Source organism: Pteropus medius, unplaced genomic scaffold (genome assembly GCF_902729225.1).
Source record: "Pteropus medius unplaced genomic scaffold, Ma_sr-lr_union100, whole genome shotgun sequence".
Taxonomy (NCBI): Eukaryota; Metazoa; Chordata; class Mammalia; order Chiroptera; family Pteropodidae; genus Pteropus; species Pteropus medius.
The window spans coordinates 19,166,407-19,192,017 of NW_024351730.1; the positions used below are offsets into that span (position 1 = coordinate 19,166,407).

Below are 25,611 nucleotides of genomic sequence, written 5' to 3' on the forward strand. Positions count from 1 at the left end.
TCAAAGTTCTGCTCTAGCATTAGGCTTATCCCCTGTCTTTTATTCTAAAGTCAATATATAAATATCTTGGCCTACCCCACAGATATTGCCAATTTCCCTATTTCCCTCCAGTTTCCCTTATTTCCTTCCTAAATATTGAATGCCTATTAAACTTTAGGACCTAACCACTAGACAATGATCAGGCGACAGAGGTACAGTGGTCACTGATTTCATCAGTCTCATTATGGGAAGACAAAAAAAAAATGGAAAATAAATGACTATATAATTTCAGAGAGTAAATATAATGAAGAAAATTTAAAAAAGGTAAAGAGAAAGAGACTTGGCGAGGAGGAGGGAGACAATTTTAGATAGTCACGGACGGCCTCTTTGGGAAGTGACATTCGAGTCAAAATCTAAATGATGTGAGCCCTGCTAGATATTCTAGCAGAAGAGTAGTCTAGACAAGGAAATGCAAGTGTGAACTTCTTAATTTTCTTTTTTAGCATTTCACTTTCTGGTGTATATTTGTTTGTATGTTGCTACTCTACCTATAAAAAAGACTGGGCTTTTCCTGGAGAAAGATTCGAAGTGTGAGGGGGAATTTGATGTAAGAGAGATTCTCCCTTGCTGGTTTTGAAGAAGGAAAGGACCACATGGCAACAAATGGGAATGGCTTCTAGGAGCTGAGAGTGACCTCCAGCTAACAGCCAACAAGAAAATAAGGACTTTGGCCTACAGCTACAAGGAACTAAATTTGGTCAACAACCTATATGAGCATGGAAGAAGCTCTAGATCAGAACATAGTTGATACTTTGTTTTCAACCTAGAGAGGCCCTGGGTAGAGAACTTGTGAGTATTATTTATTCACACATAGAGATGTAAAGAATTTTATAGGTCTGTACATATTTCATTTCTCTTAGCATATATAAGTAACTATATAAAATTGTAAATACATAAAATATGTATTATACACGTATTCACACATGTATATATATTTCCTTGAATAGAAGTAGAGGTCCTGCTGTGTCACTCTTTAGGAACAATGATGATATTATATTAATTTCATTTTTTCCCCAAGAGAAGGAAAAATGTTACATTGGCAATGTCCCAAAGCCTCTCAGCCTGAAGCCAGGTTCTTTTAGAAGACCAAAGGAAGAAATTTGGATTTTGTTTCTAGTGTGGTGGAGAGTCACTATGGATTAAGCAAAGTAGTGACATTTTAATTATATTTTTAAGAGAGCATTGTGATTGCTTCCTGGAGAATAGGAGAGCAAGAAAAATTTACTGAAATTTTTGTGGCTCTAATCAGGTTGAGAGAGGCAATGACGGATTATACTAGATTAATGGCAATGGAAATAGATGACAAATTTGTAAAATATTTTGCAGATTGAATCAACTGGGCTTGTTGGATTAGATGTAAGACACTAGGGAGTGATATTAAGGATGAATCCTGAGTTTTGGCTTGAACAAACAGCACTTAGGGGATTATATAAGAGCATGACTTATTGGGAATCATTTTAGGGTGTACATGCTAACAAGTGGAAGAATTTCCATAGACTAGCTTCTGTACATTTTATACCCTACTTTCCCTCCACTACACACATTGTTCTGATGCTATATGTCTAGACATATCCATTTGAGGATATGACTAGGCCCTGTACTTTCCTAAGTCAGTTGGCGGGTGGAGAGCATGAGTAACAATATTTTATCTAGAACTATGCCTAGAACCTTACTATGATGGCTAGCAGTAACTTAACTATACATGTAAGTAACTACACAATATCCCTCTAGATTCAATATAAATATGTCTCTAATTCAACTTTCTTTTGCCTGGATTCCAAAGATCTCCATGGACATTCCAAAACCATCTCACCTGAAGTATAACAGAGGGGAAGTAAAAGTGGAAAGAGATAGTCTTAACTAATTGCAATTATACTACTTTATTCTTTTGAATTTTATAAAAACGTATGACCATGTGAAAACTTCTTTTCCAGGGCCTCAGAGGGGGCTGAATAAGTGGAGGAGCTTTGAAGTTAATTTTCGTTAGTTTCGTAGGGAATCTGCTTCAGGTTACCACAAATTTAATTAGTTTATTGGACAATTATCCTCTGGATCTTAAGAGATAGCCAGAATTTTAAAAAGTTATGCAAACTTCTTACCCAATGGCCTAATTATACAGACACACATAAAAAAAGAACAAAAGGGACAAAGCCTTTTCCAAAAATGTCAATAATTGGGTGGAAGCTACCCTCTATGCATCGAATGAAGATTCCAACTACTAGAGTTTAAAATGTTTGAATTTAGATCATGAAAAACAATAAAATCTGTTTTTTTTCCCCCTAAGGCTACATTTATTGTGCAATTAATATGCTTTGTATTAAAATTATGTGCTGTTTTAAATTTTGTGGTATACATAGTCTAGATTTATTTTGAGAAGTTAATTGGTGATTGTGGCAAGTACTGCTGGCATCTGACCCCCCAAACTTTCCCCGTTTGCACGCGCATGTGCGCATACACACACACATATACACACAAAATAACAAAAAAGAATTACAATTTTTTTTTCAGTTATCGAGTAGCTAAATGTTTAGGGAAATTGAATGCTACCTCTACAAAATAAAGCATACCCTTAAGGTGTTTAGCATAATCCCTTTCTCCTCTGCTAGTTATTAATTTAGGGTTGGTCATGTGCTCAGAGTGATCATGTGTTCCAATTCTAGCCAATTGAGGAAGTACTGAAGTTCTGAGAGAGATGCGCAATGAGAAGCCACCCTTTCCTTCTGCCTTTGACTTCCAGTTGAAGACAACTAACTTCTAGTCATTGAAGGAAAGCTTAGTGGAAGCAAAAGCTCTGAATTAAACAACTCTACCTACTTACTTCTGGATTTCCTGTAACATGAAATGAAAAAATGCCACTTCTAGTCTGGCATTTCTATTACAGCAGAAAACATTTTAACAGAAACAGTGATGCATAAAATAAAAGTCATACAAACACCAACATGTGACATTTATTGTATTTTTTTCTCATTACAAAAGCAATATATGTTCATTAGAAATTTGGAATTATAGGAATTCACAAGAAAAATTTTTTTTAAATTATTCAGAGAGAACTATCAACACTTTTTTGCATAGTGTATTATTCCTATGCATGCACATTATATATTACATAACTTTTAAAATTAGACTACTTTAAACTTGATTTTTAAAAACTTAACCATAAGAATTAAATTGAACATTTAAATGAACCTTAATTAAAAATGAACTGAATCTTATTTCATTTAGTTTCTTATAGACAAGCTCAATGAGTTGGGTTTTGAAAGTAGGCTAAAGGTAAAATAGATGAGTGACTACCAAATAAATTCTGAGACCTGGTCACTTTAAAGAAATTTCTAACTTACACTGATATATGCTCCCTGAAAGATAATGTTTATGGTACTGTTACTGAAATAAAAGGAGTCAGTTTACCAGCTTGGAATCAGAAGAGATAAGGGCAGGTTTGCAGAGTTGCAAGTCCTGGAGACTCAGGCAAGCTAATGCTCTCAACAACCTGGATCCCAGGTGTCTTGGGAATACAAATTACATAGGGAAAAATTAGTAGTCATGGAAACTAAGGGAGTTGGGGTAATTCATCATTGTGTTCAATTCTGGAATCAGTTTGGAGCCATCCCCTAAGGTCTCATGGCTTGTGGGGTTGTTCTGCCTCAGTGGGCCTGGAGCTGAAACACATCTAAGGCTGTCATCCTTAGTGTAACCAGAAACTTATTGTCCCCAAGATTACAGACCTGAGGCTCAATAAATCTCATGTCCTAAGGCTTAATGATTAAAGAAGGAAGCATACAAAGGTAGGGAGTAGAAAAAGCAAGTAAGTCACAATGCTATTATCTGGCCCAAACCAACTTGTGTGGGTTGCAGTACTCTACCACAGTGTGTTTGTTAAGGCTATTATATGTTTCTTAGGCTGAAACTGAATTAAGACAATCTTTGTTCAATTCATTGCCATTGGTCCATTTAATTTATTTATTTGATTGAGTCGCAGGAAGAAATCTGATTTTAAAACAGTTTTATATGCTAAATGAAGAGATAACAAAAATAGAATGTTAATTTTCTGATATATTAGAATTCACTCTGCAGAATATATTCTTTTTTACGAGGAATCCTCATCTTTAATTATGATTAGAAATAGAGTAAATGACTGTCATATCAAATATTACTCTATGTTGAGTGGTATATCTGTTATTGCTGGGATGATGTGAAATCCACGTAGCCCCAGCGGGATAGGGAAGGAGGACAGTGGTGGTGTGTGTTGTCCCTCAGTTCTTCCCCACCAACACAGCAAAGAATTACAAGTTGGCAAGATTTTGAAAGTGAGATTTATTGAAAGTACATTTTAGAAGGAGATAGGCCATGCCAGGGAAGGCTGCAGCCCTGTGGAATTTGGGAGGCAAAGAGATAACAGTATGCCCCAAGGGTAGGAGCGGGTTTTCAGCAAAGAGAGCTATAATCGCAGAGAAATGAAAAGGTATTTATATTTGGGCTGTGATGGGAGGTCTTAAATGATCCGTGTATGAGGTTACCTTGACTGACAGTTAGCTGCTATATAACCCTTTGCCTACCACACATGCTCTTACCAGAATTGTCTTTTATAATTAGAGTCATGGACTTCCGGGCACAAACATAGTATTCAATGACAGTATAATGAACATTAGATTGTGAGCAGATTAGAGCAGTACTTTCCGTACAGGCTTCTGTGGCCAGCAGCTTTTATGGTTTTTGTGCTCTAGGGTTTGGGGTAATTTATAACCCTAAAAAGAAGGTGTTTCTGGGAGGTCCTTAAGGAAGGTCTTCAAAGGAGATTTCTATGGTTACAGAGCTCGATCGTCACTCCTGTCACTCATGCCTGACATACCTAACATATCTTTAATTTAAAAGCCATATTTCCCTTTTGGGTCATAAATTTTAGTTTATATCCATATCCATATTATAAATTATGGACCATAATATTCATATAACAGTTATTTCTGCAAAGTTTTTTGTTACATATCGAGCCTTAAGAGATTTTCCTAAGTTTCAAATGGTGAGTAATCAAATTGAAACAATAATTTCAAAATTAACATTATTATGCATGTATATAAACAAACGAATGCATTCTGATACATTTTTATTGTAATAAACTTCCTTATAAGTATACAGAAATCAGGAATTCCTAACTTTTTTTGTGTGTGATATGGGAATCCTTTGGCAGTCTGATTTGGCCTACAAACTCCTCTCAGGATAATGTTTTTAAATGCAAAAAATAATACAAATAGGAATGAAAGAAAAGCAGTTGCATTGAAATATAGTAATGTGCATGGACCATAGGTAAAAGACCCCTGCATCAAGATTTTGAATAGCCCTTTACTTAATGTATCAAAAAATGCCTGAGAACATATCTAAGTAAATCAGTTTTTTGAACAAAAAAAGCCAAATTGACATATGTTTATTAAACATATTTTAATAAAGCCCTTAGACTGTATCTTGTATATGATTTTTTTGCCTTTAAATTCGGAAGTGAGAATTGTTATCAGTTTAGGAATAAGCATATGATAAAGAGACTTGGAGAAGATTGGTTTTGTTGTGACTTATCTATATTTCTGTGTCATCTAGCAGAACTATACAATCTTGGTAGCGATATATATGTCTTTAAAGTTAATTTTGAGCATTTTAGTACATTCAAATTATAAGCCTTGCCCAATTCAACCATAGAGTTGGAGCATGGATTGGTTAATTAAAGGTATGTGTTTAGTAAAAAAGAAGATATAACAGAGTAGAAGGAAGGAGCTAAATGGTGATAGAAATAGGATGAATGGAGACAGAATTGGAAAATAAGTAGGATGTAGGAAAAAAACACCACACACACTACAACTCTGAAAAACTGAAGTATAAGAGAAAAATAAGGAAAGATCTACCATTAGTCTAACTAACAATTTACTTTCCACAATTCCACATGCCCTGGAGTATTTGGAAATTACAGTCCATCTTTTGTGTGGCACTGCATAGCTCAGATGAATATAATGGTATTTTACTTATTTTTTTTTTAAAGAAGTTAAAAAATAGTTGAATTTCTTTTAAGTCTTGTATGATTTTTTCACTTAATGAATATTATAGTCCCATTATTTTCATTCTGTCCCCTTTTTCATGGAATGGGTAAAAACAGGCCTGAATTAAAAGCAGTATTGTGTTGACTTATTTTGGAAACCATACCACTTAATGTGAATATCAGTAGATATTACATATTTACAGGGTTTTTTTTTTTTTTTTGCTTTTTACAATTCTCTATTGTCTTTTTGATCTGTATATATTAAAACTCATTTTCAGAATTTCTTTTACATATCTAATATCTATCTTTTTGCTTGATTTCTTATTTACTTTTTCAGGGCTTTATGGTTTATGAATTTCGTAAGATCAGAAGATAGAGAAAAACCTCTCATATTAAAACAGAGGGTATATTATGTATAAAACAATCAGTATAGGTCTTTCCTTGATTGTATTTTAGAACAATGTTATTATTACTATACTTAATAACCACCAATTCCATAGACTGTACAACCTAGAGAAATGTTCTAACTACTTTCCAAATCTGAACCCCTCTAAAATTTCCCTTTATATAGAAGCACTTTACAACCTGTACCATATAAAAATGGGATGAAGAACTACTTATAAGTCTTGTCAGGTTGATGGAAAAGATGGTGAGTGATTGCTAAATACCTCCCACACATTAAAATGCTTTTGAGGCCAAAGAAAAAAATTAGATTCATTGCATTTTTTTTTAACCAGAGGAGGTAACACTGATTTTATGGGCAGGGGAAATATTTTTTTTATGCTCTATGTACTATAGTGGTATAAGATTGTAATTGCTGCTAAGCCCTTTTGGAGAAAAAAAGAAAAGCCCTCAAGGTTAGCTGAGATTAAGTCCGTTGTGGTTTCTCATCCTTGCTTTTTGGCATCTCTTTGCCTTAGGCCATGGCTGTTTTAGATACTTATACATTTTTATTAAAGAAGAAGGTGATAAGAAACTTCTATAATGTGTTACAGGAGCTCAGGGCAGAGAGATCCTGATTCAAGAGTTTGTGATTAAGGGGAAATAATTCACTATTTTTCTTGAGTTTTTTTCCTTGTAATTGAGTCTCTGTCCATGTGATTAAAAAAAGAATAAGAATAATAACATAACCTTAACCTTTTGTTTATAAGTAAATACACTGTGACTTTTGTGTTTACTATTCTGAAATGGGGAAATTCATTACCTTGCTCTTCTTTGCAAGACTTTCTATGTAGTCTAAAAATTACAGAGAGAAATAGCCGTATATAAGTGGATCGAAGCATGGATTTAAGAAAGCAAAGAGAAAAAAGAAGTGATTTACTGGATCTGAAACCCTGTTTAACATTTCAGGATCAAACCAATACCAAATCCCTAGTACATAGTAGGGAGTCCAGCAGACAGTAAATGAAGTGGCAAATGCAACCGTCATCCTTAGGGTCCTCAGCCGAGCTCTTGGTATATTGTTCTTGGATTGATTCAGTTGTAGTTCTATTGGTAAGAGAAAAGAGTAGATGTTTAAAGACCGGTTTTATTACATAACCAAAATGAACAAAAAAAGGAAGAGAGAATCACTAATTTAACTTAAGGAAAATAATGGAAGCAAATTTCCAATGTTTCTAATAATGATAATTTTTTTTGAAAACAATGATCCTATTTCAAGTTTTCCACTGTGTCACATAATAGAAAATATTAAAGATAAAAGGATAGTGCTCTTAAAAATTAAGTTTCCACCAAACTAATCTAAAATATGAGGGTTCTCAAATTCTTGAAATATAAATTTAAAAGAGTAGACTGAGGTTGAGCTGAGTTGAATTCTCTGCATCTTGGTTGTCATGCCAACATAACCATGTTTATAAATTTATAAATTTTAGTTTTTGAGAATGCACCAGGTTACTAAAGCAAAAAGAAAAAGGCGCAACCACATTTGTGAAATTTCAGATGAAATAGTCAATTACATAATAATATTTTGCACATCCAACACAGACACACACACAAATGTGTATAGTTGTGTTGTGTGGATGTAGGAGATTTGATGTGAAACAGAACAACTTAACTTTAGCAAGTATATTGGCTATCATTTAATGAGTTGTACTTTACTATATTCTAGAAATCGGGTGTTTGATTATTGCTGTGATGGCCCAGCAAGAACAATTTCCCAATGCTTATACTGGATAAAAGGGGTGATTGTCATTTCATCTTTAATTCTATGGTGCAAATTTAGAACATGAGGAGACATAAAATTACATCTGTAAATTGGAGATGATCATACTACTACCGCCTGGGGTGATAGAGTGAATGTGAAATGAATAAATATATATAAACTGCTTAGAACAGTAACAGGCACATAGTAAGTGCCTCTCTGCTTTGAGTATTGCTGTTTTAAAACTGGTTACCCACAATTAACACCAAATCTAAGGAATACATACGGTGGGGATCCTGATGAAGGACTCGCGTCAGTGCGAAGATGATTTTTGCATTGCAGATCAACATGATAAGAAGAGGGATGGTGAAGAGGCAGCTAAAGGTGAAAAAGTTATAAAAGGCTTGATGCCACCATTGTGGAAAACTGCAGTGTGTTACACATTGAGAGAAACCTCCTGTCTGTCCAGAATCATCTGCTAAATGAATCATTCTGAAGATATATAACTGTATAAAAAAATTAAAAAATTAAAAGTCATGTTACTTTTTTTCAAACAGTATCTGCATGTTTTCTTGAAAGTTTTCTGTATTCTGTTGACCATCTAATGTGATGTTGCCCAAAGCAATTGCTGAGTTCCTCGATATTATCCTTTTGGCATTTCTACAAAAAGTTATAAGTGAATCTTTACATAAAATAAGTTTGGAGAATGAGAATGGATCTATAAGATTGTGAAGTTTTGGGAATCATTTCAACCTTGCAGAGCAACCCTCAAACAAGGATTTAAACCTTGTATATGTTCTAATTTCAGGTTCAATTCTGCTGAATAAACATATTGCAGATAGTTTTGTTCACCATTCTATCTGCACTACCTAAAACTGTGTCTAGCATTTTGAATGTGCCCCCAAAATACACATTTAAATTTCATTTTTGAGACAGAAACCCTCAGTAAAGTTGTCAAAAGACATGAACAGACAGTTCAAAAAAAAAAAAAGATACGACGTGGCCCTTAGCTTATGAAGAGATGTTCACCCCCATTCATGAAAAGAGAAATGCCAATTAAGGGTACATTGAAATGCTATTCCTCACTATCAAGATTGGCAAAACTTAAAAAGAAGAGCAACACACTCTCATGGCAAGGCCGTGGGGAAACAAGAACTCTCATACATTGCTAGTGAGAATGCAAATTGGTACAACCATTATTGAGGGATATTTGGCAGTAACTATCATAACTACATACGCATCTACCTTTGATCCAGGAATTTACTCTGAGGACACACCCCTGCCTCCGTTATATGAAAATACACATGCACAAGGTTATTCATTGATGCATTGTTTGTAATTGAAAATCATTTAAAACAATCCAAGTACCAATTCACAGAACAGTAACTTAATAAACTTGTGGACCAAATAATGGAGCACTATATGTCTCTAAAAAAAAAGTAAGGAAAATTTCTATGTATATGGATATATATAATATATGTGTGCATGTGCATGCATACATATATTTATTTTCCAGTTCTGTCTGTTGAGAGACCTTAGGAACAATGATACTTTAATGCCCAGATCTTGGTTTCTAACTGCCATTTGTTACTGAAGGAACCAGAGCTCATTAGAGAAGTGGATGATGCCAAGGCCGGGCAAGCAAAATACAATACGTGCTTAGAACACCTTGTGCCAAAAAGTCAAGAAGTGCTCAGAGAATGATGGAGCATGTCAAAAGAGCTCAGGAGCCACCTTGAAAGCACTCTCATTGGCAAAATCCAGGAGAGTTTAAGGATGAAAATAAACTTAAAAACTGATAAAAAATGATAAACTATTGAATAAAGTAAGAATCCATGATTTCATGCTGATATAAATTACAAAACAATAACAAACAAATGGAGAGGGGGGAAAGCTCTTTGTTACTGTAGGAAGCCAACTAATAAATGTAAAGGGAATAATGGAAATAGTTGTATAACTGCAATAATAAGTGATTCAGGTACGAATCATCAATGGATTATAAAAAATATTGGTGAAAGCTTGTGGAGAACAGTGATTTACATTATCTTAAAACATCTACCTGCAGTATATTCATTATGTATTCATTATAAAGAGTAAAATAACTTTACAATAGGGAAATAGCCAAATAATTAAAGTTGATAGTGCCGATAATGGGTCCAATTGATAGCTTCTGCTTCCTTATGTAATATATTGAGAACTCAGCATCACTTCTTTTGTATTTCTGCTAAAGTTATATAACCTGAATCCAACCATGAAAAAACTCCAAACTCAAATTGAGTGGCGTTCTACATAATTGGCCTACACCCTTAAAATGTCAATGCCATGAAACAAAAAAAGACTGAGGGAAGGTTGTAATTTAAAGGAGACAAAGAGATAGCAAACTGAGTTCACCACATACTCTTGGATTTTCTTTTGTTAAAAGGGACATTATTGGGGCAATTGGATAAGGCATATAGATTAAATAATAGAATTGTATCTGTACTAATTTTCTAATTCTGATACTTGTACTGTGGTTATGTGCGAAGTATTGAGGTGCTGACAGGGACATCATGACTAAACTTTTAAACAATTCAGAAAAAAATGTATATGAGAGAGATTAAAGCAAATAAGCAAATGTAATAAAATATTAATATTTGGGGAATCTGAGGGAAGTGTATTCCAGAAATCTTTGTATCATATCATTCTTGTAAACTTTCTCTTAGATATGAAATTATGTTTTTTTAAAAAAGCACAAATCAAATCAAGGAAATTTTGCAAGTAGTTTTCAAAAACAAGTTCCAGTGAACGTTTATTCTTTCTCCATTCATCAAACATTCCTTACCTAGTTATTTCCAAACTTTTCCATTGAGAAACTTCATTTTACTATGGAACATTATTAAAATGAAAAGATAAGAATGTCCACGCATTTTAAAACTAATAGCAAGTGAATTTGAACAAAAATATTATAGAATTTCTTTCTTCTCCCTGTATACTTTTATTTCTTCTTTTTTAAAAATTGAGGTATAATTGACATATAACACTATATTAGTTTCGGGTGTACAGCACAATGATTCAAAAAAATATACAAAATGATATATGTATACAAAAATATATATATTGGGAAATGATCACCACAATAAGTCTAGTTAATATCTGTCACCATATATAGTTACAAATTTTCTTTTTCTTGTGAGAACTCTCGGCAACTTTCTTAGCAATGTTTTAAATACAGAATAGTCTCCATGCTATATATTACATCCCCATGATATTTATAACTGGAAGTTTATATGGTTTGATTCCCTTCACCCGTTCTCTCCCCACCCCTCACCATCTCTGGCAACCACCAATCTGTTCTCTGTATCTATGAGCTTGTTTCCTTCCTTCCTTCCTTTTCCTTCCTTCCTTCCTTCCTTCCTTCCTTCCTTCCTTCTTCCTTCCTTCCTTCCTTCCTTCCTTCCTTCCTTCCTTCCTTCTATTCCTTTTCCTTCTTCCTTCCTTCCTTCCTTCCTTCCTTCCTTCCTTCCTTCCTTCCCTGTCCTGTCTGTCTTTTTCTGTTTTTTTTAAAAAAATATTTTACATATAAGTGATATCATACAATATTTGGTTTTCTCTGTATGACTTGTTTTACTTCACATAATGTCCTCATGGTCCATCCATGGTGTTGCAAATGGCAAGATTTCCTTCTTTTTTTATGACTGAATAATATTCATATGTGTGTGTGTTCATATTTCACATTTTCTTTATCCATCCATCCATCAGTGGACACTTAGGTTTTTTCCATGCCTTGGCTAATGTAAATAATACTGCAGTAAACATGGGGATGCTGATATCTTTCCAAGACAGTGATTTTGTTTCCTTTGCATAAATATTCTGAAGCGGACTTGCAGGATCATAAGGTACTTCTATTTTTAACTTCTTCGAGAATCTTCATACTATTTTCTATAGTGGTTGTACCAATTTACATTCCTACTAACAGTGCACTAGGGTGTCCTTTTTCCCACATCCTCACCAACACTTGTTATTTCATATCTTTTTGATAATAGCCATCTAACACTTGTGAGGTCATATCTCATTGTGGCTTTCATTTGCATTTATTTGATCATTAGTGATGTCGAGCACCTTTTCATATACCTGTTGATCATTTGTCCTCTTTGGAAAAATGTCTATTTAGATCCTCTGCCCATGTCTTAATTGAATTTTATTTTTATTTTTATTTTTTTGCTATTGAGTTGAAGAGTTTTTGTATACTGGCATGCGCCACTTAACAATGGGGATCTGGCCTGAGAAATGCATTGTTTTGTCATTGTGCGCACATCATAGAGTCTATTTACACAAACCTGGATAGTATAGCTTATTGCTCTGGAGGGGAGGAAGAATAATTTTCCCTCTATCCTTCTGGCTTCTTAGCTGAGACCCTAAGTAATTAACAACAGATTAAGAGGAAGACAAACAAAAGTTTAATAACATGTATACTTCATGTCTGTGTGGCAGACACCCATGAAAACAGAATAACTTGCCAAAATGGCAGAAGCCACCACCTTAAATGCCATCTTCAGCTGAAGAGGAAAGAAGGTATTGGCGGTGGGGAGAGGCACTTTTAGAAAGTAACCAGGAAAAGCACAGTGGACAAGGGTAAGATTGTTATGTGGATTTAATGTCTATTACACTGATAAGAGTTTCTATAGACAAGGTCATCACCTCTACACAGAGGGAGACATCCTTACAAATGGAGATTTTTCTTACAAATGTAAATGTTTTTTATAAAGGGTAACTTCTACTTTTTTTTTTTTCAGCTTCTCCCATATCTTCTGTTTTTCAAAGTTAATCAGCCTAAAATAATCCTTAGGCCAAAATGATATATTTTGGAGGAAAATTAAGCTCCTTGGCTACAAACCTATACAGCATGTTACTGAGGCAGGACAGATAGTGCAGGGAACCCCTACCTCCCGCCCCTCCTACACACACCCAAGATTTGACTTTGGAAATTTTTCCTTTTTTCAGAACTCCCCTTGTTTTAGCCTCAGCAGGGGTGATAAACCAAAACTGATTTTTCCGTCTAAATGCCATCTTTGGTTAGGGCATGATCTTTGACTAATTATAATATCGTTATAATCTCATCTGCATTGCAAATACTGCAGGTCCCATCCTGTACCTAATGCTATGACAGTTCTGGAAACACCATATGGGTAAGAAAAAGAGGGAAACTGAGTGCCCTGGGAAGAGACAACAAGGCTATGTTTCTGTTTCTCTCTCTCTCTCTCTCTCTCTCTCTCTCTCTCTCTCTCTCTCTCTCTCTCTCTCTCTCTATCTCTCCCTCTCTCTCTTCCTCTCTCTCTCATAAGCCCACACTCCTCCATCTCGAGTATGTACTTTCTCTTTAATAAACTTTATGCTTTCCTTCTTGCTGTTTGTCTTGCCTTTGAATTCTATCTCACGGAATACGACAAGAACCCAGTAACCAGAGCCCCTAGATTTATGGCAACATTACTCTACTGAATATTATAGGAAATTGTAACACAATTTGTGTAATGTGCTGAGCTAGGAGAGCTACAACACTTACTAGGCAATAGGAATTTTTCAGCTCCATTATAACCTTTCAGGACTATTGTTATATATGTGGTGGAGGGAGAATGAATGTATTTTAGATATTAACCCCTTATCAGATATATGATTTGAAAATATTTTCTCCTATTTAGAAAGTTGCTTTTTCATTTTTTTGATAGTTTCCTTTGCTCTGCAGTAGCTTTTTTGTTGGATGTAGTTCCAACTTGTTTATTTTTGCTTTTGTTGCCAGGATTTCTTTTACTTTAGATCAATGAGAGACAGTATATATATTTTTTAGTTTTTTAATGAATTAGTAAATTTAAATTTAATTAATTTAACAGTCCTAGTAGTTCTTTCTCTTTTGAGGTGATGAAGTGGAAGAGGAATATACTTTTTATTATTTTTTTAAATTTAAATTTTGATTTTTTAAAACTTTTTAAAAATTAAGTTTATTGGGATAACATCAGTTAATACAATTATATAATTTTCAGGTGTACATTATAATTTGACATCTGTATATTCTATTGTGTGTTTACCACCCAAAGTCCTATTTCCTTGAACTACCATATATTTGATCCACTTTACCCACTTCACCCTCCCCCTCTCCTATATTGACCAGGAATATACTTTTTTAAAAAAAATGCTATATTTCCTTTTTCCTTATAGAGTAGAGAAATTTTAATAAAATATAAATATAACAAAAATATAGGTAAACATAATATAAAATATAATCTTGTTTCTTTTATTTGTAATTAAAATGTTGATTTTCAGTTTCAGATCTCTTTTTAGCCTCGAGGGCAAAAAGAATTTTTAAAATTAAGCCACTAGAGGGAGCCCAATGATCATGTTATCAATTTTAAAATCAAGAAACTCAAATGCATTCAACTAATTTTATTTTATGATCCAGACCAACTTTTTCCACATTACAAAGTGACCCTTTCAGTTTTCCCTACTTCTTTACAACTTGACCTTATTTAAATTTAGTTTTTAACTTGACCCAACAGATGTGAGTTGAAGTCTTTGGAAGAGTTGCTTCTTATAAGACTTAGTCTTATATTTCCTTAAAACCTTTACATCTCTTTCCACTTTTCCAATTGTACTTGGAACCAGATGATCCAAATTTGACATTCTGCTCTGCACTGGGACACATTGTAAATTTACTATTTTATGTTTCGAAGTCATAATGATGAAATTTTCAACAATGCGACTTTGAAATATGGTATTATGATTTGAGTTTTGGTTCTTATCTTTATTTATTTAACAAATGCTTATTTTTTACAGTAACTCCTTCATTAAAGAACTATACTAGATACACTATGTACTAAAAGATGAGCCAGGTATATTCTATTGTGGAGATAAAGCATGTATGTGACATCTGTAATACAAGATAGACTGTAATAAGTTCTAAAGGAGAGGTATAGTAAACTGGTATGAAAATTTAGAATGTTACTTGCCCATAAACTAATTTATTTTAGACTTGGTTCAATTTATTTTATGCTCTAAGTCCATGTTCTTTTTAATGATTAATTTAGGGATTCACTTTACTTCCAGTGATTCTTTTGTCCTTGGGTTACATTTCTTTAATTTCTTTATGTTTTTCCTCTCTCATCCTTGGAAACAGTTTCATCAATGTTTGCTTTATTTTCCCATAAACAAGAGCAATCTGTTTTTCTTTACAATTAGTGGCAGATGCTCATTTCTTCTTAAAATATTATTTTTAACCCTCAACTTACCCCATGCTAATTATACTGTTGCCTATTCTTTTAGAAAGATAATTATCTTTAAGTGATGTGCTTCAGTTTCCTCATCTATAAAATGGAGATGTGCGTAGTATCTTCCTCTAGAAACTGTCCTGACAATTAAATGAGTTAATACTTGGAAAGTGCTTAGGATAGTTCCTGCCACACAGTATTATATAAATTACAACTATTATTGCAATAAAAAGTTTGAGGCACAGAACTTATAAATATGCATCCATATATATTTATTTCTATATTTGTACATATATGCCACATGTTTTTTCCTGATATCTCTTAATCATCTATGCACACTTTAAAATTTTCCTATCTTTTTCTTCTCTAGGATCCTGTAAAAAAAAAGGAAATAGACAATATTGCATAGTGTCGTATAGAATAGTTAAAAGCTCTGGGTATTGGTTGATGTCAGAAGCATGGTGGAGTGAGAGATGTCCACAGATCTCTCTCCTTGAAATAACAATAAACTGAACATATAAAATTCAACAAATAACATCTAACCTGTGCACAAGCATGTCTGAGTGAGTGATCTGAGATTAAGGGCTTCCAGAGGGCAGAACTGCAGGAGTTTGAGCTTTCTAGCAAGGAGATTGAAACCTTAAAACAAAACAAACAAAAAAACAAATAGAACTTCTGGAGGTGAAGAACACACTAAAAGAGACGAAGAATAAAATAGCAAACTTAGGAAAAGAGTGGACCAAATGAAGAAAAAGATCAGTGATATCAAAGACAGAAATTTAGAAATAAATCAGAAGGAAGAAGAGAGAGACCGAAGAATGAAAAATAATGAAAGAGAAACAGAAGAACTAGCTGATACCGTCGGGGTGGGGGATATAAGAATAATGGGTATTCCAGAAGGAAAGGAAAAAGAGGAGGAATCAGAGAGCATTTTCAGACAAATAGTTGATGAGAATTTCCCTAATCTAAGAAATGAACTGGAGCTTCAAATCCAAGAAGCTAACAGAACACCCAATTACCTCAACTCAAAGAGACCTTCTCCAAAAATTAATGACAAAGAGAGACATCTCAAGGCAGCCAGGGAAAAGGAGAAAGTAACCTATAATGGAAAACCCTTTAAATTATCTTTGGACTTCTCAGCACAAACCTTATAAGTAAGAAAGGGATGGAACCAAATATTCAAACTATTAAGTGAAAGGAATTTCCGGCCAAGAATAATGTATTCAGCAAAGCTTTCCTTTAGATATAAAGGAGAAATAAAGACCTTTCCAGACATACAAAAATTGAGGGAATTCTCCACTATGAGGCCTGCATTACAGGAAATAAAATGACAAAAAGAATGCATAAATATGAGTAAGACATCTAACAGGCAGACAGAAGTTGAGCAGTGCAACCCTTATTAAGAACAGGGTATTATAAACTTAAACAATAAGAAGAAAATTTCTATTGCAAGATAGAAATGAACTTTCGGTGTACATAGAGACGATTTGAGACATAGTAACAGAAAAGGGAAGGAACCAAAGATCCAAATTCACAACAGGGAATGAAGATAAGGCATACACAGAAGAAAAAGGGACATATATAATTATTCTTTACATATTCTTAATGATAACCACATGCCAAAGATCCAGAACTGAGGTACATAACATGAAACAAGAAGGTACAGAAGGAAAATCCACAAAACTACACCAAATTAAAATAACAGAAATGCAAGGGGAAAGACAGAAAACAAAAAATAAAATAGCTATAGAAAAACCTCATATCTCAATAATCACTCTAAATGTAAATGGACTGAATTTACCAATAAAAAGGCATGGAGTTGCAGATTGGATCAAAAAACAAAACCCAACCATATGTTGCCTTCAGGAGACACATCTCAGTTTCAAAGACAAATATGGACTCAAAGTGAAAGGGTGGAAAATGCTATTTCAAGCAAATGGCATTCAGAGAAAATTGGGAGTAGTGATACTGATATTGGAAACTAGACTCAAAAAAGGTAAAGAAAGATACTGAGGTATCTTCCTATGATAAAGGGAATCATACACCAACAAGACAGAGCACATCAATATCTATGCTTCTAATCAGGGAGCCCCAAAATATATATAGCAGTTACTAACAGTTCCTAACACTATCATAGTAGGAGACCTAAATACCCCATTGTTGGATATGAACAGATGATCCAAGCAGAAAATCAATAAGGAAATTATATCCTTAAATGACACATTAGACCAACTGGACATAACTGATATTTACAGAGTCTTTCATCCCAAAACAACTGGTTATATATTCTTCTCTAGTGCACATGGAACACTCTCAAGGATTGACCACATACTGAGACACAAAACTAGCCACAAAAATATACGAAGAACTCATACAACTCAAAAACAACAAAAAACCAAACAATCCAATTAAAAAAATGGGCAGAGGACCTGAACAGACACTTCTCCCAAGAAGACATACAAATGGCCAAAAAACATATGAATAGATGCTCAAAATCACTAGCTGTTAGGGAAATATAAATCAAAACCACAAGGAGATACCATCTCATACCTCTTAGATAGCTGTTATCAACAGGATGGGTAATAACGAGTGTTAGGATGTGGGAGAAAAGGAACTCTCAGCACAGCTGGTGGGACTGCAAATTGGTACAACCACTATGGAAAACAGTATGGAGATTTCTCAAAAAACTAAGAATTTATCTACCATATGATCCAGCAATCTCTCTACTGAGCGTTTACTTCAAAGAATTGAAAACATATATTCAAAAAGATATATGCACACTGATGTTCATAGCAGCATTATTTACAGTGGCCAGGACATGGAAGCAACTAAAGTGTCCTACAATAGATGATTGGCTAAAGAAGATACTATACATATATACAATGGAACATTATTCAGCTATAAGAAGAGATGAAAAACTGCCATTTGTGACGACATGGATGGATCTTGAGATAATTATGCTGAGCGAAATAAACCAGACAGAAAAATTTGAAAACCACATGATATCACTTACATGTGGGATATAAATCTAAAAGTAACCAACAAACATAACAAACAAACAGAAACTTATGGACATGGACAGTAGACTAGTGGTTACCAGAAGGGAGAGGGTAATGGGAGAGGTAGATGGGGTAAAAGGGGTCAAATATGTGGTGGCAGAAAGAAATCTAACTATGGACAGTGAACACACATGCAATATATATATGCCTTACTGTTGAATTGTACATTTGAAACTTATTGGATTTTGTTAATCAATGTCACCATAATAAAAAAAAAAAAAAAAAAAGAAAAAAGCTCTGGGTATGGAGTTAATTGGATGTATGGCACTTCCATTTACTAGATGGTAATCTTAGGAATGTTATATAACATCTTATCCTTGGTTTCTTCCTAAGTAAAATAAAAATAATAATTGTATCTAATTTATAAGCTTATTGGGAGCCTTACATGAAGTAATGAAGGCAAAAGCATTAGCACAATTCCTGTCACACATTTATGTCTTCACTATTATTTATCATCATCATCATTATTATTTCTGCTATTAATATGCTATTACTATGTTCTAGCACAGTTGTTTGCATATTGTACTCATGTGATGAGTATTTTTTGAATTTAAGCTGCTTGTGAGTTCAGAAGTACATTCTACCCCTGAAAATGCTCTGTGTCAAGGCAAGCCTCCATACATCTTCAGATCACACATCTTTACAATTACTAAAGGATGGCTCATAGATCTTGCCTGCAGGCCTTGGTTAACTACAGAATTTAAATACTGTCAATATGTAATGTTCCACATTAAACAGTTTAGCTCCTAGTATGAACTCTTCCTGCAAAGAATCTGCTACTCTGGAATTCTTGTGTCACTGAAAACCACGCAGTTTTTAATTAGACTGAGACACGCCTAATTCAGGAAATGTTTTTTCCTCAACGTGCACTTACCAGCCTAATAACAGATGATCTTAAATCAGATCTTCTTTCAGGTCATGTTTGTTGCCTTTTTTTTCTTTTTTCCTTTCTTTCTTCTCTTCTCTTTCCTTCTTTCCTTCCTTCATTTTGTCTTTCCTTCCTTCCATCCTTCTTTCCTTCCTTTCTTCTTTCTCTCTTTTTTTTCTTTCCTATCCTACCTTTAGACATGATGCCTCCAAGACTTGAATTTGCTTTGGCAAATATAACTTTCATAGTGAGTGGGATAGCTTAGTGACTAGGGAGTAAGTTGGCCAAATTTACTTATTAGTCAGAATAAATGTTATAGTTCTGAGAAATTTGAAATAATCGAACCTCATATAAGCAATTCTCTTTGCTGTTTTTTAAAGAACTGTCCATTTTAATGCTTATATTTCCCTATTATTTTCTCTCCTGACCTGATGACAGAAAAAATAAAGACAGGAGGAAAGGAAGGAATGAACATCAACTGTTTAAGTATAGTCTTATACTAGATGATTTTATATACCTAATTCTTTACAATTTATTATTTACAATTAACTTTAAACTTAGTTAACTGATTTACTCAGAATCACATAGCTGGTAAGAGACAGTACTGAGATTCTAAACCAACTTTAAACAAATCCAATACCCAAGCCACTTCTGCTCTCCCATTGCTACTCACCCTTTTCAGCAGGGAGATGTGAGGTCTTCAGAGAGACTGTCACTAGGGCTGGTAAATGCACGAGTGGAGGATTGAGCCTCCCTTCGCCCTATTCAACCAGAGCAGCTACACTTAAATCTACTGCATTTATCGGGACTCCACATAGAATTTTGTTTTTAAAAAAAATTACATTGCTAGCAAAAAGTTTGAAAGTTACTATGATACACTACGCTGCAACTTTTGGAACTATATCCCCAAACCATCATAGAATTTAGTTTCCAAGGTTAGTAATCAGGAAGGCGGAAAACCAAGCTGGTCAATTGGAAATTTGGTCATTCTGAGATGCAGCAAAATGTCATAAATTCCCAGATTCCAAGGCCTGAGTTGTGACAACAAACTAATTAGTTTTTTAAAAATCTAGGTATGAATTACTCAAGTAATAGAAAATCAATATATGTACCAAAGGATGAAGATTAAAGTCATTCTTTCAATGTAAATTAGCCATGACAGGATGCGCCTTTGTCAACGGGTTTATCGTAGAGTGTGGTGAAGCATGAGGTACACTCACCATGTGTCACAGTGTAGAAATAAAAAACCCTCTCTACCTCCTGTCTGCCCCATCAAATATGTGTAACATTAGTCATAGGATTAAAACTTCTTTTATTCAGAGATAATAGAGAGCTATATTAAAAGAAAAATTGGACTTAACAAAAAGAGAACAGGCCAAGTGACATGGGAAAAGCCAATGAATACCTTTAAACCAGTGTTTTTAAATTGTATGTTGTGCCTATCGGTTGTAAACAACATTAAAAAATGAAGTGGAACAGAGTAGATATTTATTTTATGAAAATCTTTTCTCGGTCATAGGCGCATGAGAGAGAGAGACAGACAAACTAAGTTTCTATGTTGTATGTATTTCTTTGGGTTACTGACAAAAAGGCTTGAACGCCATTATTTTCAAAGATTCTCTTTGTATGTTCTCATATATGTGAAATAGAGGATAATAGCCAGTTCCTATGTACTTCATAAAGTTAGTGTAAATATCAAATAAGATTATGTATGTTAGGTTTTGCAGGAAACTTCATAAAGTTCTTTATAGATTTAAAGTGCTGCCAAAAGTAAAGATAAGTCATTTGTTTTACCAAAAAAAAAAAATACCATTATTTTCTGTGGCCCATATTCACATAAATCTCAGGTAGAGTAGTATGTTTGAAGTCAGACTATTACCTGCAATTCCTAAACAATTTAAAGTTAATTTTATATTTTCTTTTTGTTATATCACAATAGATACGTATTTGACATTTTCTTTCTATTATTACTGTGATATACTTAGATGAAAATAATTGAGTTAATAAAATAATATTTTAGTTATAGCTTCTGTAAGAGTACTTTAAAAGAGTGAAATTGTGGGGGTTCGTGTTTCAGTTATTATAATAAATTGACTTATTTCTACTTCTGTTTTAACTTTCACCTACATTAGTTTTCCAAATTATCAACTACTTTTCAAATAGCTGTACTTATACAAAGACCTTATACTGCCAATATCATCCTAAAGCAAATGCTTTCAGCTCTTTTCATAACCTGCCTTCCCTTCCCCTTCAAACAGACAGGCCAGCAGAAAAACAAACATTCCTCTTCTCAACCTATCTGCCTATTTCAATGATTTTACTATTAAAATTCTTTAGCTAAAAATATTGTAGTTTTATGTTAGCCCCCTGTATTAATAACTCCTAAAGCCAATTTGTTGATAAGCTTGTTTTTTTTTTTTGTTTGAAATATCCTTCATAATAACTATCAATTCTCTTTAACACCACCCCAGCCCCCAATCTAATCACCTCATTGCCAAAAGATCTGAAAAGGCTTCTTTTTCTCTCTCTATTCTATTTGGGTTTACAAAAATTTCTTAAAATATTTTTGTACAAAACATCATTTTAGTAATATATGATATGATAACTGTAGTTGATTAACACTGTTGGATGATATATGGGCAAGTTGTTAAGAGAATAAAACCTAAGAGTCTTCATCACAAGGAGTATTTTTTTTCTTATTGTATCTATTTGAGACAATGGATATTAGCTACTCTAATCATTTCACAATGTATGTAAATCAAACCATCATACTGTATGCCTTCAACTTATACAGTGATGTATGTCAATTATTTCTCACTAAAACTGGAAAAAAGAAAAAAACCTTATTTTATTTTTTGCATAGGACTCGCAAAAACTATATGGCTTATATGTTAATTTCAGAATATCCTCTAGCTATCAATGTCTTCTCTAATATAAATTCAATACACCCCCATTCATTGATTCATTTATCCAATTTTTTTTTTTTTGGTGAAAGGTGAAAGATTTATTTGATCTGAAAAGAAACTGGAGAATTCAAACATTTTAAATTTCCATTTTTGCTAGGTACCTTTTTAGGTACTGTGAATATGAATTAAGTTGAACATAACAGTCTCCACTATTTAGAAGCATATACCTTAATGGCAAAGATGGGCAAACAAATACATAAACACAACGTTTTATAACAAAGAAATAGTATGCTATGAGGTTAAAGAAAAGGTAGCAACCACCAGATCTAATTTCCTGCTAGTCCCAGCTCTCAGTATTTCACTTAAGCCAAATGAGACTCCAGTGAAAATTAATCACATTTTTCAACCTTTGCTGAAAAATATATGTGATCCTTGACTTATTTTTTTCCATACGAATACCATTCACCTTTAAAAACTCAGATTATCCTACCTTTACCTTAAAACCTTCCTTCACCATTTCAACTCATACTCATCTCTTCCTCTTCTTACATTTAAAAAGTATATAGTTTTATTAATTTTATATAAGTTTTATCTCCACAACTGAATTATATATTCTTTGAGGGCTATTTCTTTGTTTCATCAGTACCAGGCTCTGTGTTAGGAATTTAATTTGTGTTCATCTTGTCTTTTCTAAGAAAATCACTCAATAAGCAGCACTCATACTTTAAAGAGACAAAATGGAAAATTTCAGGACATAAGCCTTAGCTTAATAACTCATTTCAAGTGATATATTTGCTAAACCTATTCTTGTCTATCAGTCACTGTTCATTTATTAAAACTTATCAATTTACGAGAATAATTATAATATATTTTTCTCTAGGGAAATCAAAGCATTTTGTTTTCCTCATTTCTCCTGTCAGAAAACACACTAATTAAATTTATCTAATATCCAAAAAAAAATTAGTTAAGTGAGGAATTAGTAGGAAAATTTAGTTACCCAGCTTTCTAGTGTCTTGTACTCTTTATTGAGTCCTGTGGCATTTCTTTCATTTTTAACCACATGGCCAGTTTAAAAAGTCTAGATAAATTTCCTTTTGTAGTGGCAAGGTTTTAAAGGATCCTGGTTAACTCTGACTTTACTTCTTGACACATCTTTGTACTCTGGGTTCACCATACAGTACATTTAAAAGCATAGAAAGAACTTGTTCATCTGTTATTAAAAGATCTTCCTATTTGCAGGAATGTGTCATTTTATTCAGAGATCTGACAGTTGAAAAAGGCAGATTCTGCAGGTCAATTAACAAGGTGGCCTCTGTTGAAAACTATCTGGAGAGATATTGCCTTATGTAGCAGATGACCTGTGCTTATACCAACAGTCTGAGTTTTGCTAAGGGCCTGTTACAGTTTAACTTATCTCCAGATAAATTTGAGTCAATGTGAGGAAAATAGTCGAATTTCCAAAAGTCCCAGATTTCCCACTTTTCCTCCATATTCAATCCCACTCAGCTGTAAACTTCAGAATAATATACTAATTAAGACTAATTCTCTCTAAACTGCAATGACAGAATTCTTAACATTTCCACTTGAAAAATCCCATGGGAACTATGCAAATTTTATAGTTCTTAAAGAGTCTATCAATTTACCTTGCCAACCAGAGCAAAAAGAAAAATAGATGAAAGATTAAGATGGGGACGAGGTCAAATTTGAGAATAGCTACATTTTGGGAGAGTATTTACTATGTACCAGAAATTCTACTAGACTCTTTAAGATCTTAGTAATTTAATCATCACAAAAGCTGCATAAAGTAGGCATTAGCTCCATTTTATAAACTGAAGCCTGGAAAAGTCAAGAAAATATGCCCAAGGTAACAGAGCCCAAGCTCTTAAAGATAATACAATGCTGCCTTTGACATAAAATAATATAATGCAATACTCAAGTTTAGATAGGAAATTTGTGATTGCCATAGCCTAACAAATTTATGATAACAGTTTACCTGTGGTCCAGCAAAGAGGCTACTGAGGAGCCAGGCCAAGCCAATATTGGACTGACTGAGCTTGTTGCTTTTCACAGCGAGGGGCCTCGTGATGGCCAGGGAACGGTCCAGGCTGATTACTACCATCATGAAGGCTGGGGCATACATGGAGAAAAGCTTCAGATAGCTGAGGACTTTACAGAGGAGCTCTCCAGCATACCATTGGACTGTGATGTTCCACATTCCATCCAGTGGCATGACAATCAGAGTCTCCAGTAGGTTGGCTAAGGTCAGATGTTTTAAAAGTACCTTCATTCTTGAGAGCTTTTTCCCTTTCTCTTTCTTCTGAGTCCACTTCTGAAGTTTAAACAAGAAAGAAGCATTGAAAGTCGTGGAGAGTAGAAAAAGGAAGAAAGTAACTGTCACTCGAATCTTTCCAGATATCGTCAGAGTGGGGAGGTTGTCCTGAACCAGCAGGTTGCTGCTGTTGACGGCTGAGCAGTGATTTTGATTCTGTTCAGAAGAGGCACTGTTTGCCATACTTCCTGACTGTTAGAGCTTCGAGATTTGCGTTTCTGGCACTTCTGGTGTTTTGTTGTTTTGTTGAACCCAAAGTTCCATTTTATTTTGGTCTTCTTTAGATGGAAACGTCACAGGTTTAGATTTATGTCCGATTTTGTCCCTGAGATACTTTATATTTAATGTGAAAGATCAAGGTGAACTTGTTTTGTGGGCTTATAATCCAACGGAGAGCTAAAACAGAGCATGCCAAGCACATTCTGAGGGCCAAATGTAACTGTAGTACCTCAGCAGATGGCCTGGTTTTCACAATATTTTTCCTGAGGGAAGAAGGACACTTGAAGCTTAATTTTGAATTTATAATTCACGCAGGATATTATTTAAATAACTTTAATAAAGAGATTTTCTAAAAACCAGTGTTAGCGTTCTGTCCAACAGATGCAAATGAAAATGAAGAAAAAAGAGTAAGAACAATTTGGTCCATTTAGAATTTGTTGTTTTAAGAAATTAATACATTTCTCAAAAATATTTGTTTTCTTTTTCAATCACACATTGCTGTGCATTTAAAAACTAAACAAATATGTTTATTTAGAACCATCCTCTACAAAACACCGAATTAATACCTTAACAGAATCAATTTGGTCTAATACAAATTGGGCTGCATTTAAATTTATCAATCAATTTTAATGGTCAGGTTATCAATGCTTAAGTTAGAGTAAAAATGATTAACTTTTAAAAAATTATTGCCTTGCTTTTATAATCATCTACATATATTTTCCATTATTGCACATTATTACTTAGGACAACTAGATATTGGAGAGAATGCTGTATAAATGCTGTAACCACATTTATATATG

General features: G+C 33.8%; 1 protein-coding gene across 2 annotated transcripts; it reads right to left on the minus strand.

Annotated features, from left to right (window-relative positions):
- Positions 1-7,167: 7,167 nt before the first annotated feature.
- GNRHR (gonadotropin releasing hormone receptor) lies at positions 7,168-24,814 on the minus strand. 2 transcript variants are annotated; one of them, XM_039845348.1, is made up of 3 exons: positions 24,257-24,814; positions 8,482-8,701; positions 7,168-7,543 (listed from the first exon to the last, which is right to left on the minus strand). In XM_039845348.1, the coding sequence occupies exons 1-3, from the start codon at positions 24,773-24,775 to the stop codon at positions 7,299-7,301; spliced, it is 984 nt and encodes a 327-aa protein (XP_039701282.1). In that variant the 5' UTR covers positions 24,776-24,814; the 3' UTR covers positions 7,168-7,298. The 2 variants fall into 2 exon arrangements, with proteins under 2 accessions (XP_039701282.1, XP_039701283.1); XM_039845349.1 differs by having other exon boundaries at positions 7,301-7,543; positions 8,482-8,573; positions 24,257-24,775.
- Positions 24,815-25,611: the final 797 nt, after the last annotated feature.

Excerpts from the sequence above, each read along its gene's own strand:
- GNRHR (XM_039845348.1), bottom strand. The coding sequence starts at position 24,775 with ATGGCAAACAGTGCCTCTTCTGAACAGAATCAAAATCACTGCTCAGCC. Across the intron at positions 8,702-24,256 it reads GCCTCTTTGCTGGACCACAG|TTATATATCTTCAGAATGAT; the intron begins GTAAACTGTTAT and ends TTTTTTATACAG. Across the intron at positions 7,544-8,481 it reads CCTTCATCAGGATCCCCACC|AACTACAACTGAATCAATCC; the intron begins GTATGTATTCCT and ends TCTTACCAATAG.